Source organism: Poecilia mexicana, unplaced genomic scaffold, assembly GCF_051168715.1.
Source record: "Poecilia mexicana isolate PSO_F unplaced genomic scaffold, ASM5116871v1 scaffold_11, whole genome shotgun sequence".
Taxonomy (NCBI): domain Eukaryota; kingdom Metazoa; phylum Chordata; class Actinopteri; order Cyprinodontiformes; family Poeciliidae; genus Poecilia; species Poecilia mexicana.
In genome coordinates this window covers 19,565,342-19,588,518 of record NW_028263380.1, presented here as the reverse complement: position 1 = coordinate 19,588,518, position 23,177 = coordinate 19,565,342, and the positions used below count along the sequence as shown (strand labels likewise).

Genomic DNA, 23,177 nt, shown 5'->3' with positions numbered 1-23,177 from the left:
TTTGGGGTCAAAATTCCACCCTTTTTGTCACTCTAAAAAGCGGCAGTTGGTGTCAGTTACACTCTGCGGTTCGGCAGTTGGAAATTTCGCTCGTTTTTCGCTTTTTACGTCGCCGTCGTAACTCCGATCCCCAATAAAAATAATAGCTCCCTTGCCGGGATCGAGCCGCACGTTTTGATACCACTTTTGTGGGTGGGCACGCAGCGTAGTTTAATAATTCCGTTTTCTCAATGATAACGGAATTACTTTTTTTATTTATTATTTTTTTTATTGTCCGCTAAAGAAGGCTTTCATCATTCGAAAACTGTCCCGCATACAAGTTTTGCACAAAATGTTATGGTTTTACGGCTAATTAAAATCAGCTGACGGATTTAAAGGGGCGTGTCCATTTAAATGCCCTGTCATCAAATACGCGTATAAAAAGCGAATTTTCAGTCGCCTGACCGAAAATGTTCGGTATGACTTGACACAGAAGACTCTTAACTTTGGATACTTGACAATATTGGCTTTGTAACCTCACTTCAGGGTCGAAATTCACCTGAAACCCCCTCCCATGCTTTCTGAATGAGTTTTTAGCAGCTCTGAATGAGGTGCTAACGACGGCGCTTTCCTGCTGAAAGATCACTCGAGCCAAGCTGATCTCCCCCCTATCTTCCTGCTTCGTGTGTGGAAGCTAAAAGCAAAATGGTGCGGAGGGGGATTTCTCCAACCTGGCTTTGTGCAGAAAACCCACTCACAATGTGACGAGTCATAGAAAGAGCTGTCAGTTATTACACAGTGCACAATGGCACATTTTGCATATATATGGTGTAAATGTCATGACCAAAGTTTATGTTGTATGAAGAAAGTCATTCAATTGTAATCACCAATTTAATTTGAACAGATTCCCAGTTATGATATGAAAACACATGTGTTACAGATATTTAGAAATGTGCCAAAATTACCCCTCTGCCTGGGAATTTCTCACTAACACCTTGCTAAAATAAGCAAAAAAACTCAACTGATTGAGTCCAAATTTGGTGAACTTTTATACAACATGTAGATTTAAAAGTCTAAACTACTTATTTGTGTTAAAATAATATTTTAGTAGTGTTTTGTAATATTTATTTATAAAGAACTTTTGGCAAGGTGAAAAAAAGCTAAATTTATTCTATCACTAATAATTCAGGCAGGGTAAAAGCTACAATAGTGCTGACACCAGAAAACCATTCTTTGATATCTTACCTTTACAGAGGTACCAAAAGTTTGCACGTAAATCTGATAACTGTGAGGCTATTAGTGATTTATTTTTGTATGTTTTTGTCAAGTGGAAATTCATTTTACCCCCTCTAGGGCCGTAGGAGTTAAGGATATTTAAAACAGGCAGATAACGCTGTGAATTAACAAATGGAAAAGGGATATGATTAAATTTCATCATACTCCTTTTCAGACTCACAATTATTGAATAAGTGGAGGATTTCCATGTATTTGAGAATGTTTATTTGATTAGCTATAAAAAAGAAAGCAAAAAATTTGTAAAAAGGCCTGAAATAGATAAATTAAAAGGCCTGAAAGTTCAAAAGTGAAACACAACAAACAACATTAAAAAGGAAAACCAGAGATTAGTAAAACAAATTAAATAGTTTAAAAAAGTTGAACAATGATAAATTGAAATTATTTTTTGATTATGTTTTTGATCTCATGTCCATGGATTTCCATATCCACCACAATGTTTCCCTCTTCCAGCAACATGTCAAAAGGCTGCCACATCTCTGCTGCAATCCTGACGATTTCATCACTATCCAGGAAGACCTGTTTGACATTTGGGTCTTCCGTGTCCATGACACCGATGACTACAGCTGCTTTCTTGTCCACTTTTTTTTCCTGTTAATACAGTACAAAAATATAGTATTTAATTTTAGAAATATAATCAGGTTTGTGAGTTTTCATGTTGTCATCTAAAAACGAGAACAAAAAAAGAAAACAAACACCAAGGCTAAATGTCAAATAACAGTAGCAACTTGCTTGATCTTTTGTTATATGCAATTTACTTCTGTTTTACGTTTTTTAAATCCAAGATAATTTGTTTTGTGCATTTCAGCAATCAGGAAGTTCAAAGTGCTTTATATAGTAAAATGTCATACAGTCAGCAACTGTAAATCAAGCAACAACAACAATAAACATGACATTTTGTCACACACCATAATCAAAAACATTAACATTGTGGACGTTGGTTCCAGACCTGTGGTGCATTTATGTTAATTGTTGTTACTCCTTTATGTAAGTCTTCCTTTGGTAATGCATAATAGACTTGAGTCAGAAAATATTGAATGGTTAACAGGATATTAAAATATATAATGAGCCATTCCATAATTTTGAAGTTGACAAAAAATTGCAAGGTTAGCTCTGAGCAGTGGCACTTTTCACACTTTGTGTATATCTCCAAAGTTTACCAAATAATTTAAATTAGAATGCTTCAAATGTAAAAGATATGCACATTTCAGTTAAAACGTCTAAATCAACTTAAAATTAGAATAATTTACTTCTTCAGGAATTGACATACCTGTATTGTGGTAAATGCAGTGCTCTGCAGCTGTAGCCCGTAGCCTGAATCCTGGCACCGAACATGTGTCACTGTCACTTGTTGGCCAATGGCCATTTCAGTCAGGGTTGCCTCCCTCCAAAGGGATATTGACATTGTGCAGCTGCCCTGTAATTCAAGAATTATTGCCAAATTAGAGATTTATCCAAGAGTTCTCAAAAAGTCAACAAACAAAACCCACCAATCGACCTTTTCTGACCACACGCTGCACAATTAACATGCAAGCTGGTTCATGACACAAAAGCTGGTTTTGTGTCATGAACTTGACACACACAGACGTGTACATATATATATATATATATGACATTTAATGGCAAATGGCCTTAGGCACTTACCTTTCTTTATCCAAATATTATTTGTTTTAAAAAGAAATGACTACTGCAGCTTTGAACAAGTCTTAAAACAAGCTATTATACCTCTTTCAGCCGCACTGTCCGTATTGGCACGTTCATTTTTCCTGATGTGACCAGCCTGACTGCAGCAAACTGAGAAGTACAAAGAAAAGTACTTTTAGAGTTCACAGATTGTTCTGTAATGGGGCCTTTCATGTTATCTTGTACCCAGTTGAGATTTACAGTTAGCCAATTAAGTCCTCTCTTATGGAAAAAATTATAAAAAATATAAGAAAAATCATACCTCCACAATTTCACCTTGCACCGTCATCAGCCCTTTAACCTCCGGTGCTTTCTCCAGAAGCGTCAGTGGTGCTGGTGGGTTGATAATGTCCTCTGCTTTCTGGAGAATGTCTGATGTGCAGTGCACTTTGGGCCCTTTGTAAAACTGTGTGGCTGGCGTCACATTGAGCATGAGGGGGGGCTCTGACCCCCTCAGGGTGTAACCCCTCATAACATACGATTGTCCTTCAGAGAAGGTTTTTGAGTATTTCTCAAAAATGACTAATTTTGCAACTGTTTTGCCATCAGTTACAGTTATAATTTGGTTTTTCTTTTTTTTAAGGGCCTTTGCTCTTCCATCTGTTACAGCCCAGCTAATCACTTTCTCTTCTTCTCTTATTTTTATTATGCATATGTTTAAAGGTGGTGGTCTGTAGAATGGTGATTGTTGACGGTTTGTTATGTTAGTTAGAGCCATCCTAGGGGGAAATAAAGGACAGAAACAAAATGTCAATATTACAAACCCCATCAACAGTCAACAGTGTCACCTCCTCAGCCCCACACTTTAATGGGGCAAAGGACACACATTAAAGCGAAGAAGCTGTTTACCACCCAATGGGCTCTTTGCACCTACGGCGTTGACGTCACATCTCCAGGAGTTAATGCGGCTCACTTTTTTCCGCTTTGAGTTACCATGACTGGTAGAAAAGACTAAGTCGTATTTCAGATGCAAAAAAACAATACTATTAACATTGTTGTCTTCCTAATATAATGGGCTTTTAAGTTTTCGTTAATTTCCAAGCGATTCTGAATTAAGAAGATGGCTTGTAAATATCTGTCGCTACCAGCTAACGCCGCACAGCAAAGTTTGCAGCCTTCACTTCACTCCGGATCAGCCTAAAACTACCGGGGATACGGATGGTAAATAAAGGAGCCTCCCTGAGTTATTTCCATGGAATCACTTCTATATTCAGCCTGAAAGAGTTTATGGGAACGAGAGAGCAGACCAGAGCCAGACAGCCGAGCAACTGATCCTCCTGTACATCCTGCTGTAAACACCGTCCTATCTGAGCTCCTCACAAGAAACATGCAAAGGTAATAAAACGAAATAACACGGAGACATGAAGCAACACGGTCATATTTTTCTAAAAGCAGCAACTTTGAACCTGAACAGCTGAACCAGATCTCTGACACCAGAGCTGCGCTACTGTCAAGCTATGAGGCTTGTTGAGCTTCGTCAGGCTTCGTTAGTAAAAAGCCCGAACCGGAACCTCCCCGTTAGTCTGTGACACTAACGACAATAAACACACATAATATACTAGAAAATAAGATAAATACATTGTCCGTTAGAATGTTTAGATACTTAAATAGCACATTTTACAAGAACAATGTCCGAGAAAATTGCCTACTAGCATAAGCTAACGTTAATGTTAGCCACAAAGTTTAAGTAAAACTCACCTTCGTGTCAGTGAATGTATAACGAGGCGAACATCTTAAAACCTTTCTCCAGCTGACTTGTTGGGGCTTCGGATCGATGTACAAACCTTGGCCAAGCACTCCAAGCACCTAATGTAAATGATATTTGTATTGGATCGGAAACAATTGAGCCGCTTTACCCCGAACGCAGAAGCTGAGGTGCAAAGAGCCCATAAACAGCAGGTTGAACCATAATCTTAACCGGCTGTTTACCTGCAAACGATTATTCAATGGCTGGCAAACCGTTTTTTCCCCCGAAGAAGTCACAGTTAGGCCCAACGACTGTTAATAAACGGGCAATCTGTTTAACTATTGGGTAGTTTAACCTCCGCCCATGATGCTTTAACGGCAAATGTTAAACCAACCATTTCCATGTCCTCATTCCTTATGTTTCTGAATCTTCTCCGATATTAAAACTATTGTTATTAGATGGTGGTAGTTTTTCTATGATACTCCGGCTCCCTCTAGTGGTAAACAGACGAACTGTTAGCATCAACAAACAAACCATCCATCCATCCATCCATCCATCCATCCATCCATCCATCCATCCATCCATCTTCTTTACACCCTTGTCCCTTAGAGGGGTCCGGAGGGGTGCTGGTGCCCATCTCCAGCTAACGTTCTGGGCAAGAGGCAGGATACACCCTGGACAGGTTGCCAGTCTGTCACAGGGCAACCAACAAAGAAACCGAGAAACTGAATCATGTTAATTAAAACTGAATCCATGAAGATGATGTTAAACTTTATACCACCCTGAAACTACCCTCCACACGATGGAACATGATTTTACTTTTCAAAGGTTTACTAAAATGTTTTCTTTCTGAAACTGGACAAACACAAACCCAAACCAGAAAACTGACTAAATCTTCCAATTATTATTAAAGATTCAAAATTATTTACTTAACTATGAACCCAGCTAAGCATCACTATGGCCAAAACAAGAAATGAGCAGCAAAGATTGATCCTAATCAAACCAAACGTTATTTCTAAGATTGAACATTTAAGTTAAATTTATTTTACTGATTTATTGCATTAACTTTAACCATGGGAGTTTGGAGTCAAATGCCATAAGAACAGCTGTACTACTAATTTCATTGTACAATTTACTGTACAATGACAATAAATCAAATCTAATCAAAATATGTATGTTAGCAGACAAATCTAATCTCTTTTTGTAATGACGCAATGTTTACTCATGGGACAAAACCTGATGTGAACAATAGTTTCCCTGAGTGAAAGTGGACGCTTTTAATCCTTTGTTTAGCTTTTATTTATCTCCAAGCTGCTGGAACAAAAGTCTTATTATTGCACTGACAATGACTCCTCCCTTTTAGCCATGCCTGGTTATTTACTCAGATAAAATGGTTTCAAAAACATAATGAAGTTTGTTTTTATGAAACTGAAGTTCACAGAGCTTCAAACACAATAATACAGATGTGAATGGAGCATTTTATTTGGGTTGCAGTGGTTTTTATTGTGAAGCAAACCTCAGTTTCATAACATCTGACAAAAGTTAATTATCCAAAGTCGCCCCACCTTTGATATAAAATCACTTTCATGCAGCCCTTAAATCTCATTTGAAGCGATCTAAAACTGCTTCTTTTAACCCTAAAAAATAATTTTATTAATTTCTTGTTCCAGAAAATAATTTTTTGTCACAATGAAGAATCTGTTGCTCTGTGCTGTGCTTATGGTGATGGTTGTTACAGGTAAGACACACTTTTTAACAAGTATTATTATTAAAATTATATCTAAACTGAACTGTTTGTATTTTACAAAAACCACTAAATGAGGAACCGTAAATTACAAAACATGTATAACTTACACTTTGCAATAAATAATTTCATTTAATATGTTTATTATACACATTAATTATATTATGAAGGACCAAGTCTGCCAAAACTGGGAGCAAAGCACACAATAAATTAGTTATTCTTGCAAATAAAAAAACAAAACTCTGTTTAAACAATTATAATAATTTTGAAATATGGCACAAACTGACATGTTCAATATATAACTTACCTATGTGTGGATTGTATCAGTGTTAAAATTAAACCTTTACTTTCATCATAATAATTGAAAAATATTGTTTACTAAAAGGTGTCCAAACGGGTTTTTAAATTACTTTTTGGTTTTTATTAAAATACTAACACAGGTATTGGTCTACTCATCTATTCTTAGGGTTAGTCTTAATTTTGGCACTTTATATCCACCATACAAACACTTAGAAATATGAGATAATGCAAATACTTCAGTTTTACCATTTGACCAAAATAATAATAATAATAATAAAATGTATACCTTAATAATGCTGATTAAATCTAATATTAGACATTATTCACTGAATTGTGATATAGACTTTAAATATTTAAAATTTTATTAACATTATGGTTTTAAATTTTAAATAAAGGTTTACTGATGGAAAAATGTATAGTGACCCTCAACAAAAATAATTTTCTTTCACCAAGCTGCACTTTTATGGTTTATGCTCAGCAAAAATATAATACTTTTCGGTTTTACACAGGTTTTTTTTTTTTTGCTGTTATAAACTTCTGAGCTCATACACATAAAAAATGTAAGGCGTAAAAAAATTTTTTTTTATCAAAAATAGCAAGTAACTTTAATTTTACCGCAATGAGTCACCTCATTATGCAATTCTAAGTAAACAGTATACCTAAAATTGTAAATAGTCCATATATTTTCTTTAATTTTTATTTAAAATAAACCAAATCTTTCTCTTTCAAGCTTGATTATTCATTTGTAACACAGAAGATTTTATATTTCCATCAAAAAACCTGCTGCTCTTTCAACTGAAACCTCTGAATAAAAATGTCACCAAACTCTGTCTTTAGAGATGAGAAGATTAGATTTTTTTTCAGTGCGCATGAGGTTTACGTCTCTCTAAATCTGCTTCCCTCTGTGGTTTACAGCCGATTCTCTGAGCTGTAACTCCTGCAAAGTGGGCTTCAGAGGGAATTGCCTTTTCTACTCCAAGGAAACCTGCGGCTCAGATAAGGCCAAGTGCTACACTGGAGACCTGGGTGAGTTTCAGCTGCATTCATCTGGTTGTTGAAGGAGGAAACTCTGGTGTCTGTGTAACTCTTCGTCTCAGGTCCAGTAGGTTCACTACTTCACAACAGACCCACTCAGGTTCACTGCACTTATTCTAACAAAACAGAAAATCAAGATGGTGGTTATTAACAAAAGTCCAACAGTTTCTGCCCAACAGAAAAAGGGGGGGGAGCTGTCAGTTACTGGTTGCTACGGTAACCACCAACTGCCAAGAGCAGCCCAACGGAAATTAATATGGCAATAAATGTGTGGAGAAACAACTTCTTAATTCAGCAAAATTAATTCAAAGAATAGATTAACATTTATAATAGTGTTAAGATAAAATCTTTTTACATATTTTTTATTAATGGTATTTAAAAGATTTTTAAAAATGCCACTGTTTTACAGCTGTTTTACAGGAACTTCAACCTGTTTTAAAATCTTGGAAAAGTGACCTCGTGTACGGAGAAAGTCGTATTTTTTAATGATGAAGAAAAAGCTAAAGCTAAAAAATAGATTCCAGCATTCAGGATTTAATCTAAATCTCTCCATTGTATCTCTTATTGTACTTTTAGAGTTGCTGATACCATCCCGGTGTCTTCAGAGAGTCCTAATTTGTTTTTATTTTACTTCCAAAAGGACAGACTTTTTCATAATCTTTAAAAATGGAGTCCATCTATATGACAGTTGTCAAACTCAAGGCCCAGGGGCCAAATCTGTCTCGCTGTAGCTTTTTATGTGGCCCTCTAGATTCCAAATTACATCAATAAGTCCCACCAGTTTTCCACAAATCTGCTAAATGTATACAAAATCAACAAATCTCCATTTTTTTCTGATTTTACTGTATATTTTCTCAAAATTATTAGCCTTGCTTAGTTTTATACTCCCTAATTGATACGGCGAGTAATAAAAAGTCACATTTAAAATAAAAAAATTAGCATAAATATCATTAAAAATTCCTTATAAACATTTCTAATTTGGCACCATAAAATCTGCAATTTTGATTGCAAAAAAAAACACTAAAACCATCACAAATCCTGGAGGAACAGCTATTTATTAATATTTTAACAGTTTAATGGGTTTATCAACACATTCTGGCACATCTGGCCCTTTAAGAACATTCAGATTTTTGATATGTCCCAAAATGAAAATGAGTTTGATACCCCTGATCTATATAATATATTGATGAATCCTTCAGACAGTTAGGGACTGAAAATTTAACTCTAAACCTGTGAAACCATTTAATTTATTTAGTTTTACACAGTGTGAAATATTGATGTGTGTTTTGAATTTGATCCACGATCGCCTTGTAATAAATATTAATAAATGGAATTATTGTTCAATTATGGGTTAAGAAAGTATAAAAATAAATAAAATATAATTAATGTGGCTAAATCATCCAAACGAGAAGGAATATCTTTATTCATTGAAAAACCTATCGCTAAATCAAAACAAAACAAGGCGAGGCACAAAACCACACCCATTTTATCCTGTTCAATCTCCAGCAGTCAGCTGGTGGGAAGCCAGCAGTTCATGATACGACAAAAAGGTAAAACGTAAGATGAATCATCAGTCACAACCACGTTTTGGCCTATGGGCCCATTTCTCTAATCAACGTAAACACAAGGAGTGGCGACGTTTGAAAGCGAGTTTCTTTGTTTGGGGGAGAAGATAAAGTTCTTGATGACAATCAAACCAACCTGGAATGATGTGTTTCTTAGTTATCAGTGAAAAGTGGAATGAAGGAAACCAGACTGCTAACAAAGACCAGGACATCCAGAATAATGTTATTTAAACATTTGAGAGGGAGTGTATACATTTGATAAAAGAATAGAGGAAATGTTTGGCTGGGAGGCATAATTCTAGGAACAAAACCTGAGAAAAAAGATGAAGTACGGAGGAGGAAGTGTCATGCTGGGGATGCTTTGTCCATCATGACATTTCCAAAAGATGTAAAATGTGAGCCCATTTTTAAAATTTAATTCAGTTTGAAGCATAACTCAACTCTCCAACAGGACTCCAAAGTCCCAAAACATACCAACACCAGGCCTAGTCAAAGCCCAGAAGTTTTTCCTTTTCAGATATCGTGAACAGATGTTGAAGGGGAAGAAAACGTTTTATCTTCTGTTCTTCGATTTCTTTAGATTAGGACGTGATGTGTGTTTTTTGATATCTTTTAGCGCACTTCATGGGGTCCCATTTAAGTGATTTGTTGACTTTAAATGTCAAAGTCTTATTTAACCAGGGTGTTCCCATAGGGTCTACTTTGTTTTGGATTGATTTGATTTAATAAATTACATTTTAAAATTTCTTTTTGTATTTACTGAGGTTATCTCTGAGGGTGACATAAAAACAAAATGAATTCATTTTTTTACACGATTGTATACCAATAAATAAATTGTTTCAAATGTTAAAAATGTCTTTTTTTTGTTTTCAGTCTTTAACATCACCAATATGGTGAGCTTCCACAGTCGAGGATGCTCTTATGCGGATCCCTGCAACGTTACGGAGACAGGAAGTCTCCTGACAGCCGGGTACACAATGACAAGAGTCTGCTGCGACGGCGACAACTGCAACGGAGCCACGTCTGTCCAGCTCACCCTCACTGCAGCTCTGGGTGCCGCCGCCACAGCTGTTGGGAGTCGGCTAAACTTCTAGAAACAATGACCAACAAATAGTCTTTATACTTTATGCAAAGTTCTGGTACATGTAGAGAACCATTTACTTGCTCTTTAAGTATTTGTGTAATAAACATTTTGTGAACATTTCACTTAAAATAGGATTTCTCTTTAGTTTGCATGCATCTAATGAGTAAAATTAAATTTGACTTGAATGGGAGTTTCACTTTCGTTGAAAATGGTAATCTGAGTTGGGAGGAAAGTTGTGCAGGACCTCTTCCCTCATCGACATAAGACCTGGTTCATCTTCATCACTCCTTCCCACCGCTTCTTCTCCTCACTTTTGCTTCGACGCATCTGAGAATCTAGACGTGTTTAAGTCATTTACTCCTTTCTGTTGATTTGCAAACATGAAGAACTTCTGGACAGCTCTGATCACATTCGGCGTCCTGTTTGCAACAGGGTCTTTTTTATTATTATTATATTACAGAAAAAATGCATTTTAGTGGATGTTTTTTACAGTTATTCTACTGTTTCAAGTGACAATGAGCAATTGGCAGACAGTAATAAGAGGTAAGGTTACTACTATCAAAATAAAGACTGGTTTTACTGCAAATCAATTTATTTTTACTTAAAACAATTATCAGACTCTCACTCAGTTTTTTCAGTTAATTTCTGAACAACAATACTGTGATTTATTTGAAATATCCTTTCCAATATCATTTATGTACACGATAAATAAAAAGAGACCTTGTACAAAACCGTGTGGTACCCCTTTGTAGATAAAGTTGTATCTTTAAGATACTTTGTTGTTAGACATTTAAGTTGTATGAGGTGATCTACAGTGTCAAAAGCTTTAGCAAAATCTAAAAAAGTAAAATTTTATTGAAATATAAAGGCGCTACATACTTTACGCTGCTCTTTTTATTAATCAGATAGCCTAATAATTAATTATGAGCTGTTTTTTTGTGTATTGAAAGTGAATTATATTGTCATTAAAGCAAGAAATCCAGTTAGGATAACTTCAGACTTCTACAGTAGAGTTGCAACTGTGGCAAAATAAAATAAATAAAATTAAATAAAGCATATAATACTCACCTAACTGCCTATGTCTTCATAGACAAAATCCATCCTCCTCTCTTTATGTGGGAACTTCAGTGACTGTCATAGAGTTTATCTCTTCGGTTTAGTTACGTCAACATGTCCTTTTCTGTGGCCTGTTCTTTGTTGTATTCTTGGCAAATCCTAGCCATTAGTCTTCAATGCGTCTATAAGTGATACCGCTCACAACTGAGACCGGCTCCAGTCTTTTAGAAAAAGTCCATCTTGAAAATGGATTTCTAATTTTTCTTGATATCAAATCAGTGTCTCCATCTTCATCAACCATTGTGTGTATAAAATAAAAATAAATTTACACATATAATGAGCAGCGCAGGTTGCGGGCTATGTGCTAGCAAAACTAGCAGTGGCTCAAACAGATCCCAGGAACAACATCAGACATCTCAGTCCAGAAATGTGCAGTACTAGGCACAGCCAAGATACTGCGCAGAACCCTCAAGCTCCCAGGCCTCTGGTAGAGGACCCGAGCTCAGAGGATGAAAAACGAGACCACCCGCAGAGGGTGAGAAGGGAATTTATATATATATATATATATATATATATATATATATATATATATATATATATATATATATATATATATATTACTGTTTATTATTAATAAAAATTGATTTATAGTTTAAGGGTAATCTTGTAAAGATGTGATATTAGAATAATATTAGATTAAGCATTTGGAGAATAAAAAGAGGAAAAAGATTGGAGAGGAACCAGTTTTAGAACTGAAGGGCGAATTTAATTTGAGATTTATTTTTCATTAAGGCCTTTTGGTGCCTTGGTTCCCAACCTATTGATCCAAATTCTCTCCTGAACCCATCTGTCCCTTTTGGACCAATTTGGGTTATGGATTAGAGGTCTTCCCCTCATGGCCTCAGCTCCATGTTTTCTGAAATGTTGAACTATGATTGTCTCCATTTTCCTCTCACATCTTACATTTGATTTATGATTTGAAAACCGTACTTGGAAGGAGTTCATTGTCTCCCCCACGTATTGTTTTTTGCATTTGTTGCACCAGATCAAATAAATCACATTTTTTTGAAAAGGGGAAATTCTCACTGGGAGTGTCCAACGTCTGTTATCGTTGTGACCTCTTATATAAGGGAATTTTGGTGTTCCTTTGTAAAAGGTGTCTTTTTTTGTGAATTTGGAGTGGACCAAAAGGTCCTTCAAATTTGGATTTTTTTGTGGTGCCAAGACCATTCTCCAGTTTTGACTCGCAGGGAGGTTCTTTTGTAACTCCCTGAAGTTCTCTTTCAGAACTCTATGGTTCTTGGTTGTGAAGCTGGAAAAGGGGCCTGTCAGGGCAATCAGGTGGGGTTTCTTTCCCAGATTTTCCTTTTGGACCTTGTTTTCTTTTCCGAATGTTTCTATTTTCACTTTGTGAAGAAGGGTCCTGGAGTAACCTCTTTTTCTTAGGGCCTGGAAAAGAATTTTAGTGGCCTCCTCCCTATCCTCATCATTGGAACAGATTCGTTTAAATCGGATGAGTTGGGATTTCAGAAGGCCTTTGAAGGTGTGCTTGGGGTGGAAACTATTACGGTGTAACAATTGGTGTGAGTCCGTGGCTTTGAAAAAGATCTTTGTGTCCAATTTTCCCGTTTCCTTAAATTTTTTTCCTTTGAATGTAACCACGTCCAGGAAATTGATTTGTTCCTGATTTGTAGTGGTTTTCAGTTTGATTGAGGTGTGATGGTTTCCCAGGATTTCAGTGAATCGTTCAAATTCATCCTGGCCATGTTCCCAAAGGCCCCAGATATCGTCTAGATACCTGTAATAGGCCTCGGGGATTTTTGGACATTTTTTGAAGACTTCCTCCTCCCATTTTGCCATGTATATGTTGGCATACGCTGGCGAAAAGCGCTTCCCCATGGCTGTACCCTTTATTTGTAGGAACCAGTGATCATTGAAGGTAAAGTCGTTTCTCTCCAAGTTAATTCTTAGGAGTTCAAGTAAAATTTGATCCGGCCTTTCTGGATCTGGATGCTTTTTCAGGCAATCCTCCACGGCCTCCAGACCTTTTTCGGTCTCAATGTTTGTATATAGGTTTTCCACATCCATTGTAAATAGTAGGGTGCTCTCCGAAACTGTATATGTGGAAACCTTCTCCAAAAAATCCAGGGTGTTTTTCAAATAACTCGGGTGTTTTTGTGAAATGGGATTCAAATAGAAGTCCAGAAATTGTGCTGAGCCATATGATTCACTGTTACAGTCCGAAATAATTGGTCTCCCCTTCGGAATCCGGTGGGGTTTAGACCAATCCGAGGGATCCTTATGTATCTTTGGCAAGAGGTAAAAGTACCTTGGTCTGGGGGGATCCGTTCCCAACAGGTAAAGGAGTTGTTTTTGGTTCAGTTTTTTCTGTTCCTTCAGTCTCTTAAGGAGATCCCGTATTAGGATCTTAGTTTCAGGGTAGATGGGCCTTTTAAGAGGTTTGTAATATTCACCATCTCCCAGTTGTCTATTTGCTTCTCACAAATAGTCAGACTTGTCCATGATCACCGTCACCGAGCCTTTATCGGCCGGTTTTATTATAATTGAATTGTTTCTTCTTAAATCCTCCAGGGCTTCTAATTCTTTTTGGGAAAGGTTATTTTTTTCAGGTTCCACCGGGATTTTTTTCGTTCCAATTTTGTCCTGTTCGATTAATTCTAAAATGAGGGGGTGGGTTTTGTGGATTGGTGGTTCCCACTGAGACGGGGGTAAAAATGGGGGGGGGTTTTCATTGTTACTGTCGTTTTTGAAAAAATCTGCTAATTTGATACGGCGGTGGTATTTTTGAATTTGAAGTTTAAGTGTTTCTCTGATATTAGGGGTTCGGGTTGCTGTAGGAATGAATGTCAGACCCTTTGAGAGTAACTGGATGTGATTCTCCATAGGTCTGAAAGAAGTTGAAAGGTTCAAAATCCCCTCCTGCAGATCAAGTGTTTTGGTGGGGTTCTCGAGACTGGCTTGCCCGTACGTTTCCTGCCAGTTGCAGGGGACGTACGGGCTCACCAGTTTAAAGCCCGAGACCAGTGCTCCAGAAGGAACTTAGCTGTTGGGGGGGTCCAGTGGATTTTATCTTCTGTTGTGTGAAAATTGATTTGTGAAATGGGTGAAATAATTTGATGATTTAATTTTTGGGCGACCTCTGTGATGACAGTGTTGATTTTTTTCAGGTTCTGTTTTTGTATAAAATTTAGTTTTTCGGAATAATTCAGAAGGGGAGTGTAGATGTTTGCAAATGGGAAAGTATCCCGCGCCGTGTTTAACATGGTATTGACGAGAGTGTGTATTTTTTTTGGGTCAATTTGTCCCCTGTTGTTTATTCCGAAAGAGAGAATGACTTTTTTCGTTTCATCACAGGTCTTTGTCCTCCTCAGGATCTCATATGCATGCCAAAAGTTTGCCCCCGGAAAGCAGTCTATCTGAATATCAGGGTTGGTTGGGAGGGGCAATCTGCTGAGGTTTGAGTCCCCCATAATAATTATGGGTCGGTGGGGAGTGATGTGCCAATTTTGTTTCCCCTTTTCTTGATCATAATGTATTGTTTTCAGAGGTTTAGAAGTTATCACGAGTGGTTTCAGTGAGGTCTTTAACACCTCCGCGAGAGTGATTGGTTGAAGAGGTGTAGGTTCTTTCCTTGAGTTGTCTAGGGTCGGATTTTGTTCCATTTCTATTTCATTGTCAAGGTCTGATAAGAAGGAGTTATGTCTAGGGCCCTTCTGAGTAATGATGGTTGTTTCCCCTTCATCCAGAGTACTTTGATAGGCTTTAAAGGGAGTGTGTTTGTTTCGTTTCCCTTTTTCTTTTTTGCCTGTTTTGTGTTCCAGTTGTAGGTTCCTCATCCTGTTATTAATTAAGGATTGTTTTTCTCAGATCTCAGTTATTTTCTTCCAAGCTGCAGCCAAGGTGGCTTGTTTAATCCCTTTTATTTCCTTTTGGGCTATTTTAGTAGCTCCATTCAGAATGAGTTGTAGTTTTTTTCGGGGTATTTTCCCCAAATCTGTTACCATTCCCTTCATCTCTGACTCAATCTGTTTCCAGTTGGTTTTGTTTCTCTGTTGTTCTAATAAAAAAACTCTAAAAGAAATTTCAATCCATTCAACTAAGGTTTTTTGTTTATCTGGCATTTTCGAATGTTTTTTTTATATGTTCAAAGGTTGAAAAAATTACTTTTGAAGTAAATGTGGGAAAAAAATCTTGTTTTAAGATATTGGTTGTTATTAAAGTTGAAAAATTCAGTAAATTTAGTGGGAATGCTCCTTTTGTTTTTTTGTGTCCGTCCCGCGCTGATGTTTAATTAATGGGATTTAGAGATTCGTTTTTAGATCTGTCCTCTTTAATTTCTTCTAGTTTGGTAGCGTTGCTAGAAACGAATAATTATTTTTTCGTTCCCAAGTCGTATCTAAAGGAATAAAAAATTTCGGGACCCAATCGTCAGTGGTGACTACCGGTTCAAGCGGGCGTTTCGGCCGTGGTTCTCACCATTCTTTTTTTCTCTTCTTACGCCCTCACCAGGTAGCGGCCCCCCGGAGTGATCAATCTCCGAGGTCGGGTACCGTAGCCAATTGATACTGCTTCACAGCGAAGGGGTCGCCCACTCTGCACAGCAGGGGCTGCGTGGCCGCCACCTCCTGTGGGACCACAGCCACTGGCACCATCATCGGTGTCGAGTACACCAGCAAATACGCCTGCTGCACCACAGACCTCTGCAACGGAGCCTCTGCTGTTCAGCTGTCTCTGACTGCCGGCCTCTGTGCCGCCATCTTGTCCTCCCTGTGGGGATTCATATAGTTCACCATGAAACTTACAGATTCTCACATGCTAATCCTCTGATTTTTCTTCTTCTCTTTTTTCTATTATTACTTTCAATTTTATGCATTAAATGAAGTTTTAACTTATCAATGTTATTCTCCAGTTGGAGCAGATGGAAAAACAGAAATGCACAAATCCATGTTGTTGTTCTGGCTTTAGTAAGAGGCTTTCTTATTATGGTTAATAAAGTATCATATCTCACCAAACATGGATGCTTTGTGTTAATAATAACAATCATTGACCAGTTCAGCCATCTAGCTAACAGTTGCTAATGTTGCTACATTGGAAACCTGGGTGAACGTTCAGCTGCTGATTCTCTGTCGCATGTTTTAACAATATGTGAAAAAAATAAATCACTCCATGTTTTAAAAACGGTTTAACCAAAGTAAACCTTTTTAAAATCTGTAAAAGTCACTCATGTATGGAATGACTTGTATTATTAAACTAAAGTTGCTAATGAAAACTCTGATTTAAGAAAACTGTCATTTTTCACATTGGTTTAGCTTAATAATTCAGCTTCAAAAGGCATAAATAAAATATCAAATTATGCAGTTTAATGAAGTTTTTTAGTCAGATTACAAGTAAATTTTGAAAATAACCTTTAGGCAGGTAATAAAGATACTTTTTATTACAATAAATTGTTGTTTTATTGTTCTGACTTAATATTGTCACCTTAGACGTTGTGTTCTCATTAACTTGAAGGTGAAAAACATAATTATCATAATTAAAAGCATGAAAACATCAGTTTGTGTGTTTTTAATCTATATAATGCATTTCACTTAGTAAATCAAGTTACTGAAATGAATAATGTAATTCATTGGCTGGGTCGTTAAACTAAAAGTAGCAGAAACTTAAAAACAGGACAGAATATGTCACAGTTATTGGGTTTTTTTTTCAACTTATTTGATAAAACAGAGATGACACATTTTCATTTTTAATTGGGTGGACCTCTGTTGAATGGACGTTGAGTAGGCCATTCTAACATACAAACAAGTTTAATTGGTTTCCCTAGTTTACCCTGCTGGCTTTTTGTTCCGGGTTCCTGTTTTTGGTTGGCTCTGGTTCCCTGTGTTCCCTGTTGTTTTTTTGTAAGTTTATTCATCATCTTTGTCATTAAAGTAGGGCTGAAACGATTCCTCGAATGATTCGAGTACCTCGATTACTAAAATTCCTCGAGGAAAATTTACCTGCCTCGAAGCTTCGTTAATTTATGTTTTATTAGTTAGCGCACAGTGTTCCGGCCGGGACTTCATTTGCGTTGCGCGGAGCTCTCACTTCCGCCTCTGAGTTGTTGACAAAAGCTAAGTCTCAGCGGCATAAAGTCCAATCTTCAAGATTGGCCCGTGGGGATTTTATTGATTGATGATAATGCCCGACTTTTTATCGTTTTTTGGGGAACCAATAAGCATCCTTAAAATGACTGGGGAATGCCTGGAGTACGGCAGCATTTCTCCTCCGGGGCTGCTGGTTGAAAGCGAACGGCGGGAAGAGCGCTGAGGTGAGCGGATAGACTGAACAGGGCGGGCGGCTGAGTAGCTGATGCTTACCGTGTAAATGTAGCTTTACCGACGAACCGCACAATAAACTTCATATCCCGGTCTGAAGAAACGGGTGGCGGAGCGCATCGTACATGGCTGGTAGATGAGTTTCTGAGTGTGACCAGTGAAGGTGTCGTAAATATCCCGTATTGCTTCCCCCCGTGTTCGTCCCCCGGTCTAACGGTTCGTCAGTCCGCTGGTCTATTTCCTCCCCTCCACCCCATCTTACGTTCGTTCATTCGCCCTCTCCTCCCACTCCAGGCGGCATTTCCCGTATTTTCAAACCCAAAGCGTGATAGGTTAGGTGGCAAGGTGAGTTTAATTAATCTATTAAACTCACTGAAGATGAATACATAAACTAAAAGCTGGATTGTAGACATTTTTTATAAGCATATTTGTGAGCCTGCCTCTTTGTTATTAAATTCAATATAATTTCAGATTTTTCTATAACTTTTCTTCTGGTTAACTTAGAAAGTGAGCTATTATTGTTACAGGTTAGTTTTCTAAACTACAAAAAAGCAACTGTTAGGGATGCTCAAATATGAAAAATTGGACTGATATTGATATCTGATAGTAACACCGGTATTATGCCAGATTTACCAATATTTCATTTTATAATTTTTTTTATCCGATTACTCGATTAATCGTAAGAATAATCGATAGATTACTCGATTACTAAAATATTCGTTTACAACAGCCCTACATTAAAGCATTTTTCACCTAGAATCTGTCTCAAATGACACATTACGGCATATAGCAACACTTACGTGGTGAATTCACCAACATTCTTCATCATCAAAACCAGTAGAAAGATCTTTATTCTATGGAAATGTATCATTACATCAAAACAAGGCGAGGCACAAACTCATACCCTTTTTATCCTGTTCGATCTCCAGTAGTTCATCACAGTATCCTGTAAGATAAATCATCAGTCACAGTCACATTTTGACCTATGGGCCCATTTTTCTGATCAAGGTAAACACAAGGTGTGGTGACGTTAGAAAGCGAGTTTCTTTGTTGGGGAAGAAGATAAAGTTCCTGATGACAATCAAACCAACCTGGAATGATGAGTTTCTTTGCTATCAGTGAAAAGTGGAATGAAGGAAATGAGACTAACAAAGACCAGGACATCTGGAATAAACAGATGAGTGGAAATTGTATACATTTGACACGAGAACAGAGGAAATGTTTAGCTGGAACACAGCAATCTAGGAACTGAAGGTTGGCTATTCTCCATAATTATTTTTTGCGTGGGAAAAACACCAAATCTTCCAAGTGTTTTTAGTGTAGTTTCTAATCTAAATATCTTATTACACTTGAATAAGACAAAACTAACTTACACGTACCTTTTCTGCAAGACATAGAAGCTTGTTTTAAGTCAATAATTCCTTAATATTGATGAAAACGTACCAGCTCCTTTGGCAGATAAATTTAGTTATAAATTTGGGTTGCTAGGTGACGGGCTGGGCTTGGCTGGCATTGCTGGGTAACAGGGCCAGTAGAACTTGTACTTTTCATTATATTAAGAAATCAATTTTTTAAAAACAAGCTGCTATATCTTGCAGAAATTCTATGTTCAAGTTAGTGTTGTCTTAATTCAAGTGTACTAAAATATATGAACTAGAAACTAGACCAAAAAATATTTGGTAGAATTTTTTTTTTTTTTTTTTTTTGCAGTGTAACAAGTCATTCTTCTTAGATTGATTGATTGATTGCTTTAGCTACACCATCAAAACCAGTGAAAAGACCTTTATCATGTAGAAAACATATCTTTAAATCGAAGCCAAACAGGGCGAGGCACAAACTCACGCCCGTTTTATCAGATTTGATTTTCATATGATAGATGGCAGGAAGCCTGCAGTTTATCACACAGCAAACAGTAACGTGCGATAAATTATCAGTCCCAATCACGCTTTGACCTATGGAGCCATTTTTCTAATCAACCTAAACTAAAGGTGTGGCGACGAATGATAAGCTAAAGTTCATGATTACGATCAAACCAACCTAGAATTACTATCTTTCAGGGAAATAAATGAAACCAGACTCTGTCTGAGGTTATAAAGATATTTTAATGTACTGTGACCCATTTTGATTGCAGAAACCTGAAATCAGAAACTTCTTGCTGTTTTTACTAATCACAACTCAAAGTAAATCTTCAATCGAGTTTCAACTTCACTGCAAAAACACAAAACCCTACCAAGAATTTTTAGTCTAGTTTCTAGTGCAAATATCTTAATACCCTTGAAATAAGACAAACCAACTTGCCATTTTCATGAATAAAAATTAATTATTTACTTAAAATAAGCCTCTATTTTTTTTTTTTTACTAAAAAGTTACTTTTAAGTTAGTTTATCTTATTTCAAGTGTACTAAGATATTTGCAATAGAAACGAGATCAAAAATACTTGGTAATATTTTGTCTTTTTGCAGTGTAACACATTCCTCACATCAGCAAAGCTTCCTGTGAGGGTAAAATATTTTCTCATTGCTTAATATTTTTCCAAACAAGCATTAAAATAGTTGCGATCCTGTGAATTTGGCTCAATAACAATAGTTTAAAAAACTGTCCATCATGACTTCTACTGAGTATTAGAGGTGTTTATGTAACATGTGAGAAACATCTTTTGATTAAATTGAAGCAGAACTCAACTCTGCAACTAATTTTTTTTAATTGCACTTGATAAAGAAAATAAAATTTGACTTGAATGGGAGTTTCACTTTCGCTGAAGATGGTAATCTGGGTTGAGAGGAAAGTTGTGCAGGACTTCCTCCTCTCGTTGACATAAAAGCCCACAGACCCAGTTCGTCTTCATCACTCCTTCCCACCGCTTCTTCTCCTCACTTTTGCTTCGACGCATCTGAGAATCTAGACGTGTTTAAGTCATTTACTCCTTCCTGCTGATTTGCAAACATGAATAACTTCTGGACAGCTCTGATCGCATTCAGCGTCCTGATTGCAACAGGTAATCTATTTTTTATTTTATTACAGAAAAAAAAAAGCAGTTTGGTGGATATTTTTTGTAGTTATTCTACTATTTTAAGAGACAATCAGCATCCATTTACTATCAAAACAAAATTCATTTTTACTTAACACAATCTAATTCTCAGTCATTTCAGTTAATTTCTAAATAATAATATTGTGATTTATTGCATATTTGCAGTACATAACTATTAAAAGGTAAAAAAAAAAAGTATAGAAGTTAAAGTATTTCTGGTCCCTGTGAACAATAACTGTTATTATTAATAATGATTATTGTTTTCTGGCACTCTTAGGGTGATGTAGCTTTTTCCTGGAAGTCACTGAAAACAGTCTGTAATTGAAAACACAATGTAAACAATAAGACGCACACAGCTAACATATGTATCTTGTATTTCTTTCCTCTAAACAGCACAATGCCTGACGTGCCAGAAGTGTTCAGTGTCGGTAGGCGGGAGCTGTTTGGTTGGGAAAGGGGAGGTCACATGTGCAGCTGGAGAGAGCTGCACCTTCTCAGAAGCAAGTAAGGATAAATCTCTGAATTAGTCAATATGTATATTGACTAATTAAATAATTAAATACAATTTTAATTAAATACATACTATATATATATATATATATATATATATATATATATATATATATATATATATAACTTATTTTTTGCTATTTGGGTAATATTCTTCAGAATAATTGAAGTCATATTAATAAAATATTATTTTCTAATAATTTTAATTAGCCAAAATGTTAAAAGGACAATTATTAATTAATTAATTAATTAAATGTATGTTTGTTTTTATTTATTATTTAGTAGAGTACATGCAGTATTGGTTGCCTTGGCAACTCATCACTTGTTTCTTAACATCCTTATTATTGTTTTCTGGTACTCTTTTGGTTTAACTTGAAAGATTATATGTAATAAAGAAGTTGTGTGGGGCTTTCTCCAATCATATATACACATATGCATTATTTTTAAATGTAAATTAAAATAAATGATTGTAGTCATGCTATTATTAAAGCATACTTTTCTTATAATTTTAATTAGTCAAACTAATTATGAATAAATACTTTCAGTAAATTCATTATTATTTATTTATTTAATGGAATAAACATTTACTTATTTTGTAATTTAGGCTAATAGCAGTATTGGTTGCCTTGGCAACAGAGAGACCCAACACCTGTTTTTTAACATTCTGATTTCTGGCACTCTTAGGCTTCACAGCGAAGGGGTCGCCCACTCTGCATAGCAGGGGCTGCGTGGCTGCCACCTCCTGTGGGACCACAGACACTGGCACCATCATCGGTGTCGAGTACACCAGCAAATACGCCTGCTGCACCACAGACCTCTGCAACGGAGCCTCTGCTGTTCAGCTGTCTCTGACCGTCGGCCTCTGTGCCGCCATCTTGTCCTCCCTGTGGGGATTCATATAGTTCACCATGAAACTTACAGATTTTCAAATGCTAATCCTCTGATTTTTCTTTGTTTTAAATATTTTTTATGCATTAAATGAAGTTTTAACTTAGCCTTAGGCTCCAATTGGAACAGATGGAAAAACAGAAATGCATAAAACCTTTTTTTTTTGGTACTAATGGGTTTCCTTATTAGGGTTAATAAAGTATATCTAATCAAACATGGATAATTTGTGTTAATAATTATAATAACTGATTTTATTTTTCAGAAAATTTGGTCTTACCTGCTGGAAAAATATTAATTTTAGATTAAATCACTACATTTGGTTCAGATTTTGTTTTTTGTTGTTGTTTTTCTTTCTGATAAATGTTTGACCTTTGCCCTCTGACTGATAACGCAAAAAATAATTTAAATCAATACAGAAATATGGATTTAATAAAAAAATAATGAAGTTATTACTTTCCAGTTGCATTTTTAATATTACAAATAACCTTTCATGGAGCACAAATTTCAATTTATCGAATATGACTATTAGTAGAAGCATAAAATTCTGTTTGTTTTTTTAACCCAATAGTTTTATTTTTATACTTGTTTTTAATTAGTGAAATCCCTCTGGTCTACTTTTATTTATTGTATTTGATGACTTATAAACAAACTGAACTAAAATAAACATGTTTTTATGGATGAAATGTATTTTTACACGTTAGAAATCAATGAGAAAGTGCCTCCTTCTGCTGGTATCTCCAGAAATCCTGCGTTATTTTTCGTTTAACTTCAGTCTGGGCTTCATGTTTTTCTTAAGGAGACGCCTTTTGGTCCCATGATGACATCTTAGATTTTTGGAGGCTTCCTTTAGTATCCTGCTGGCTGCTTTCAGAGTAAACTTGGTTAGACTTTCATTTTTGAAACAACCATACAAAAGTATTTGCCTAACTCTTCTAAATGAACATTGTTATAGATTTTTGTATATATATTTTTTATCTTCTACCATCTTAACAC

At 36.2% G+C, this 23,177-nt stretch overlaps 4 protein-coding genes across 4 annotated transcripts; 2 read left to right on the top strand and 2 right to left on the bottom strand.

Annotated features, from left to right (window-relative positions):
* Positions 1-1,456: 1,456 nt before the first annotated feature.
* LOC148156484 (uncharacterized) lies at positions 1,457-6,738 on the bottom strand. The gene is made up of 5 exons (XM_088010385.1): positions 6,694-6,738; positions 3,218-3,674; positions 2,998-3,066; positions 2,543-2,689; positions 1,457-1,863 (listed from the first exon to the last, which is right to left on the bottom strand). The coding sequence occupies exons 2-5, from the start codon at positions 3,671-3,673 to the stop codon at positions 1,654-1,656; spliced, it is 882 nt and encodes a 293-aa protein (XP_087866511.1). The 5' UTR covers position 3,674; positions 6,694-6,738; the 3' UTR covers positions 1,457-1,653.
* On the top strand, positions 6,228-11,101 carry LOC106928132 (uncharacterized). The gene is made up of 3 exons (XM_015004188.2): positions 6,228-6,380; positions 7,602-7,712; positions 10,160-11,101. The coding sequence occupies exons 1-3, from the start codon at positions 6,332-6,334 to the stop codon at positions 10,378-10,380; spliced, it is 381 nt and encodes a 126-aa protein (XP_014859674.2). The 5' UTR covers positions 6,228-6,331; the 3' UTR covers positions 10,381-11,101.
* LOC148156483 (uncharacterized) lies at positions 10,206-14,917 on the bottom strand. Its single transcript, XM_088009968.1, has 3 exons — positions 14,800-14,917; positions 12,675-13,921; positions 10,206-10,376 (listed from the first exon to the last, which is right to left on the bottom strand). The coding sequence occupies exons 1-3, from the start codon at positions 14,915-14,917 to the stop codon at positions 10,206-10,208; spliced, it is 1,536 nt and encodes a 511-aa protein (XP_087866094.1).
* A 5,674-nt stretch (positions 14,918-20,591) lies between these two features.
* LOC106928130 (uncharacterized) lies at positions 20,592-22,867 on the top strand. The gene is made up of 3 exons (XM_015004187.2): positions 20,592-20,753; positions 21,180-21,290; positions 21,981-22,867. The coding sequence occupies exons 1-3, from the start codon at positions 20,702-20,704 to the stop codon at positions 22,196-22,198; spliced, it is 381 nt and encodes a 126-aa protein (XP_014859673.2). The 5' UTR covers positions 20,592-20,701; the 3' UTR covers positions 22,199-22,867.
* The last annotated feature ends 310 nt before the right edge of the window (positions 22,868-23,177 follow it).

Excerpts from the sequence above, each read along its gene's own strand:
- LOC148156484 (XM_088010385.1), bottom strand. The coding sequence starts at position 3,673 with ATGGCTCTAACTAACATAACAAACCGTCAACAATCACCATTCTACAGA. Across the intron at positions 3,067-3,217 it reads TGCAAGGTGAAATTGTGGAG|TTTGCTGCAGTCAGGCTGGT; the intron begins GTATGATTTTTC and ends TGTACTTCTCAG. Across the intron at positions 1,864-2,542 it reads CTGCATTTACCACAATACAG|GAAAAAAAAGTGGACAAGAA; the intron begins GTATGTCAATTC and ends CTGTATTAACAG.
- LOC106928132 (XM_015004188.2), top strand. The coding sequence starts at position 6,332 with ATGAAGAATCTGTTGCTCTGTGCTGTGCTTATGGTGATGGTTGTTACA. Across the intron at positions 6,381-7,601 it reads TATGGTGATGGTTGTTACAG|CCGATTCTCTGAGCTGTAAC; the intron begins GTAAGACACACT and ends TGTGGTTTACAG. Across the intron at positions 7,713-10,159 it reads GTGCTACACTGGAGACCTGG|TCTTTAACATCACCAATATG; the intron begins GTGAGTTTCAGC and ends TTTTGTTTTCAG.
- LOC148156483 (XM_088009968.1), bottom strand. The coding sequence starts at position 14,917 with ATGGGGGACTCAAACCTCAGCAGATTGCCCCTCCCAACCAACCCTGAT. Across the intron at positions 13,922-14,799 it reads CCTGAGGAGGACAAAGACCT|CAAATAGACAACTGGGAGAT; the intron begins GTGATGAAACGA and ends ATTTGTGAGAAG. Across the intron at positions 10,377-12,674 it reads AGTTACAAAAGAACCTCCCT|AAGTTTAGCCGACTCCCAAC; the intron begins GCGAGTCAAAAC and ends CATTGTTTCTAG.
- LOC106928130 (XM_015004187.2), top strand. The coding sequence starts at position 20,702 with ATGAATAACTTCTGGACAGCTCTGATCGCATTCAGCGTCCTGATTGCA. Across the intron at positions 20,754-21,179 it reads CAGCGTCCTGATTGCAACAG|CACAATGCCTGACGTGCCAG; the intron begins GTAATCTATTTT and ends TCCTCTAAACAG. Across the intron at positions 21,291-21,980 it reads CTGCACCTTCTCAGAAGCAA|GCTTCACAGCGAAGGGGTCG; the intron begins GTAAGGATAAAT and ends TGGCACTCTTAG.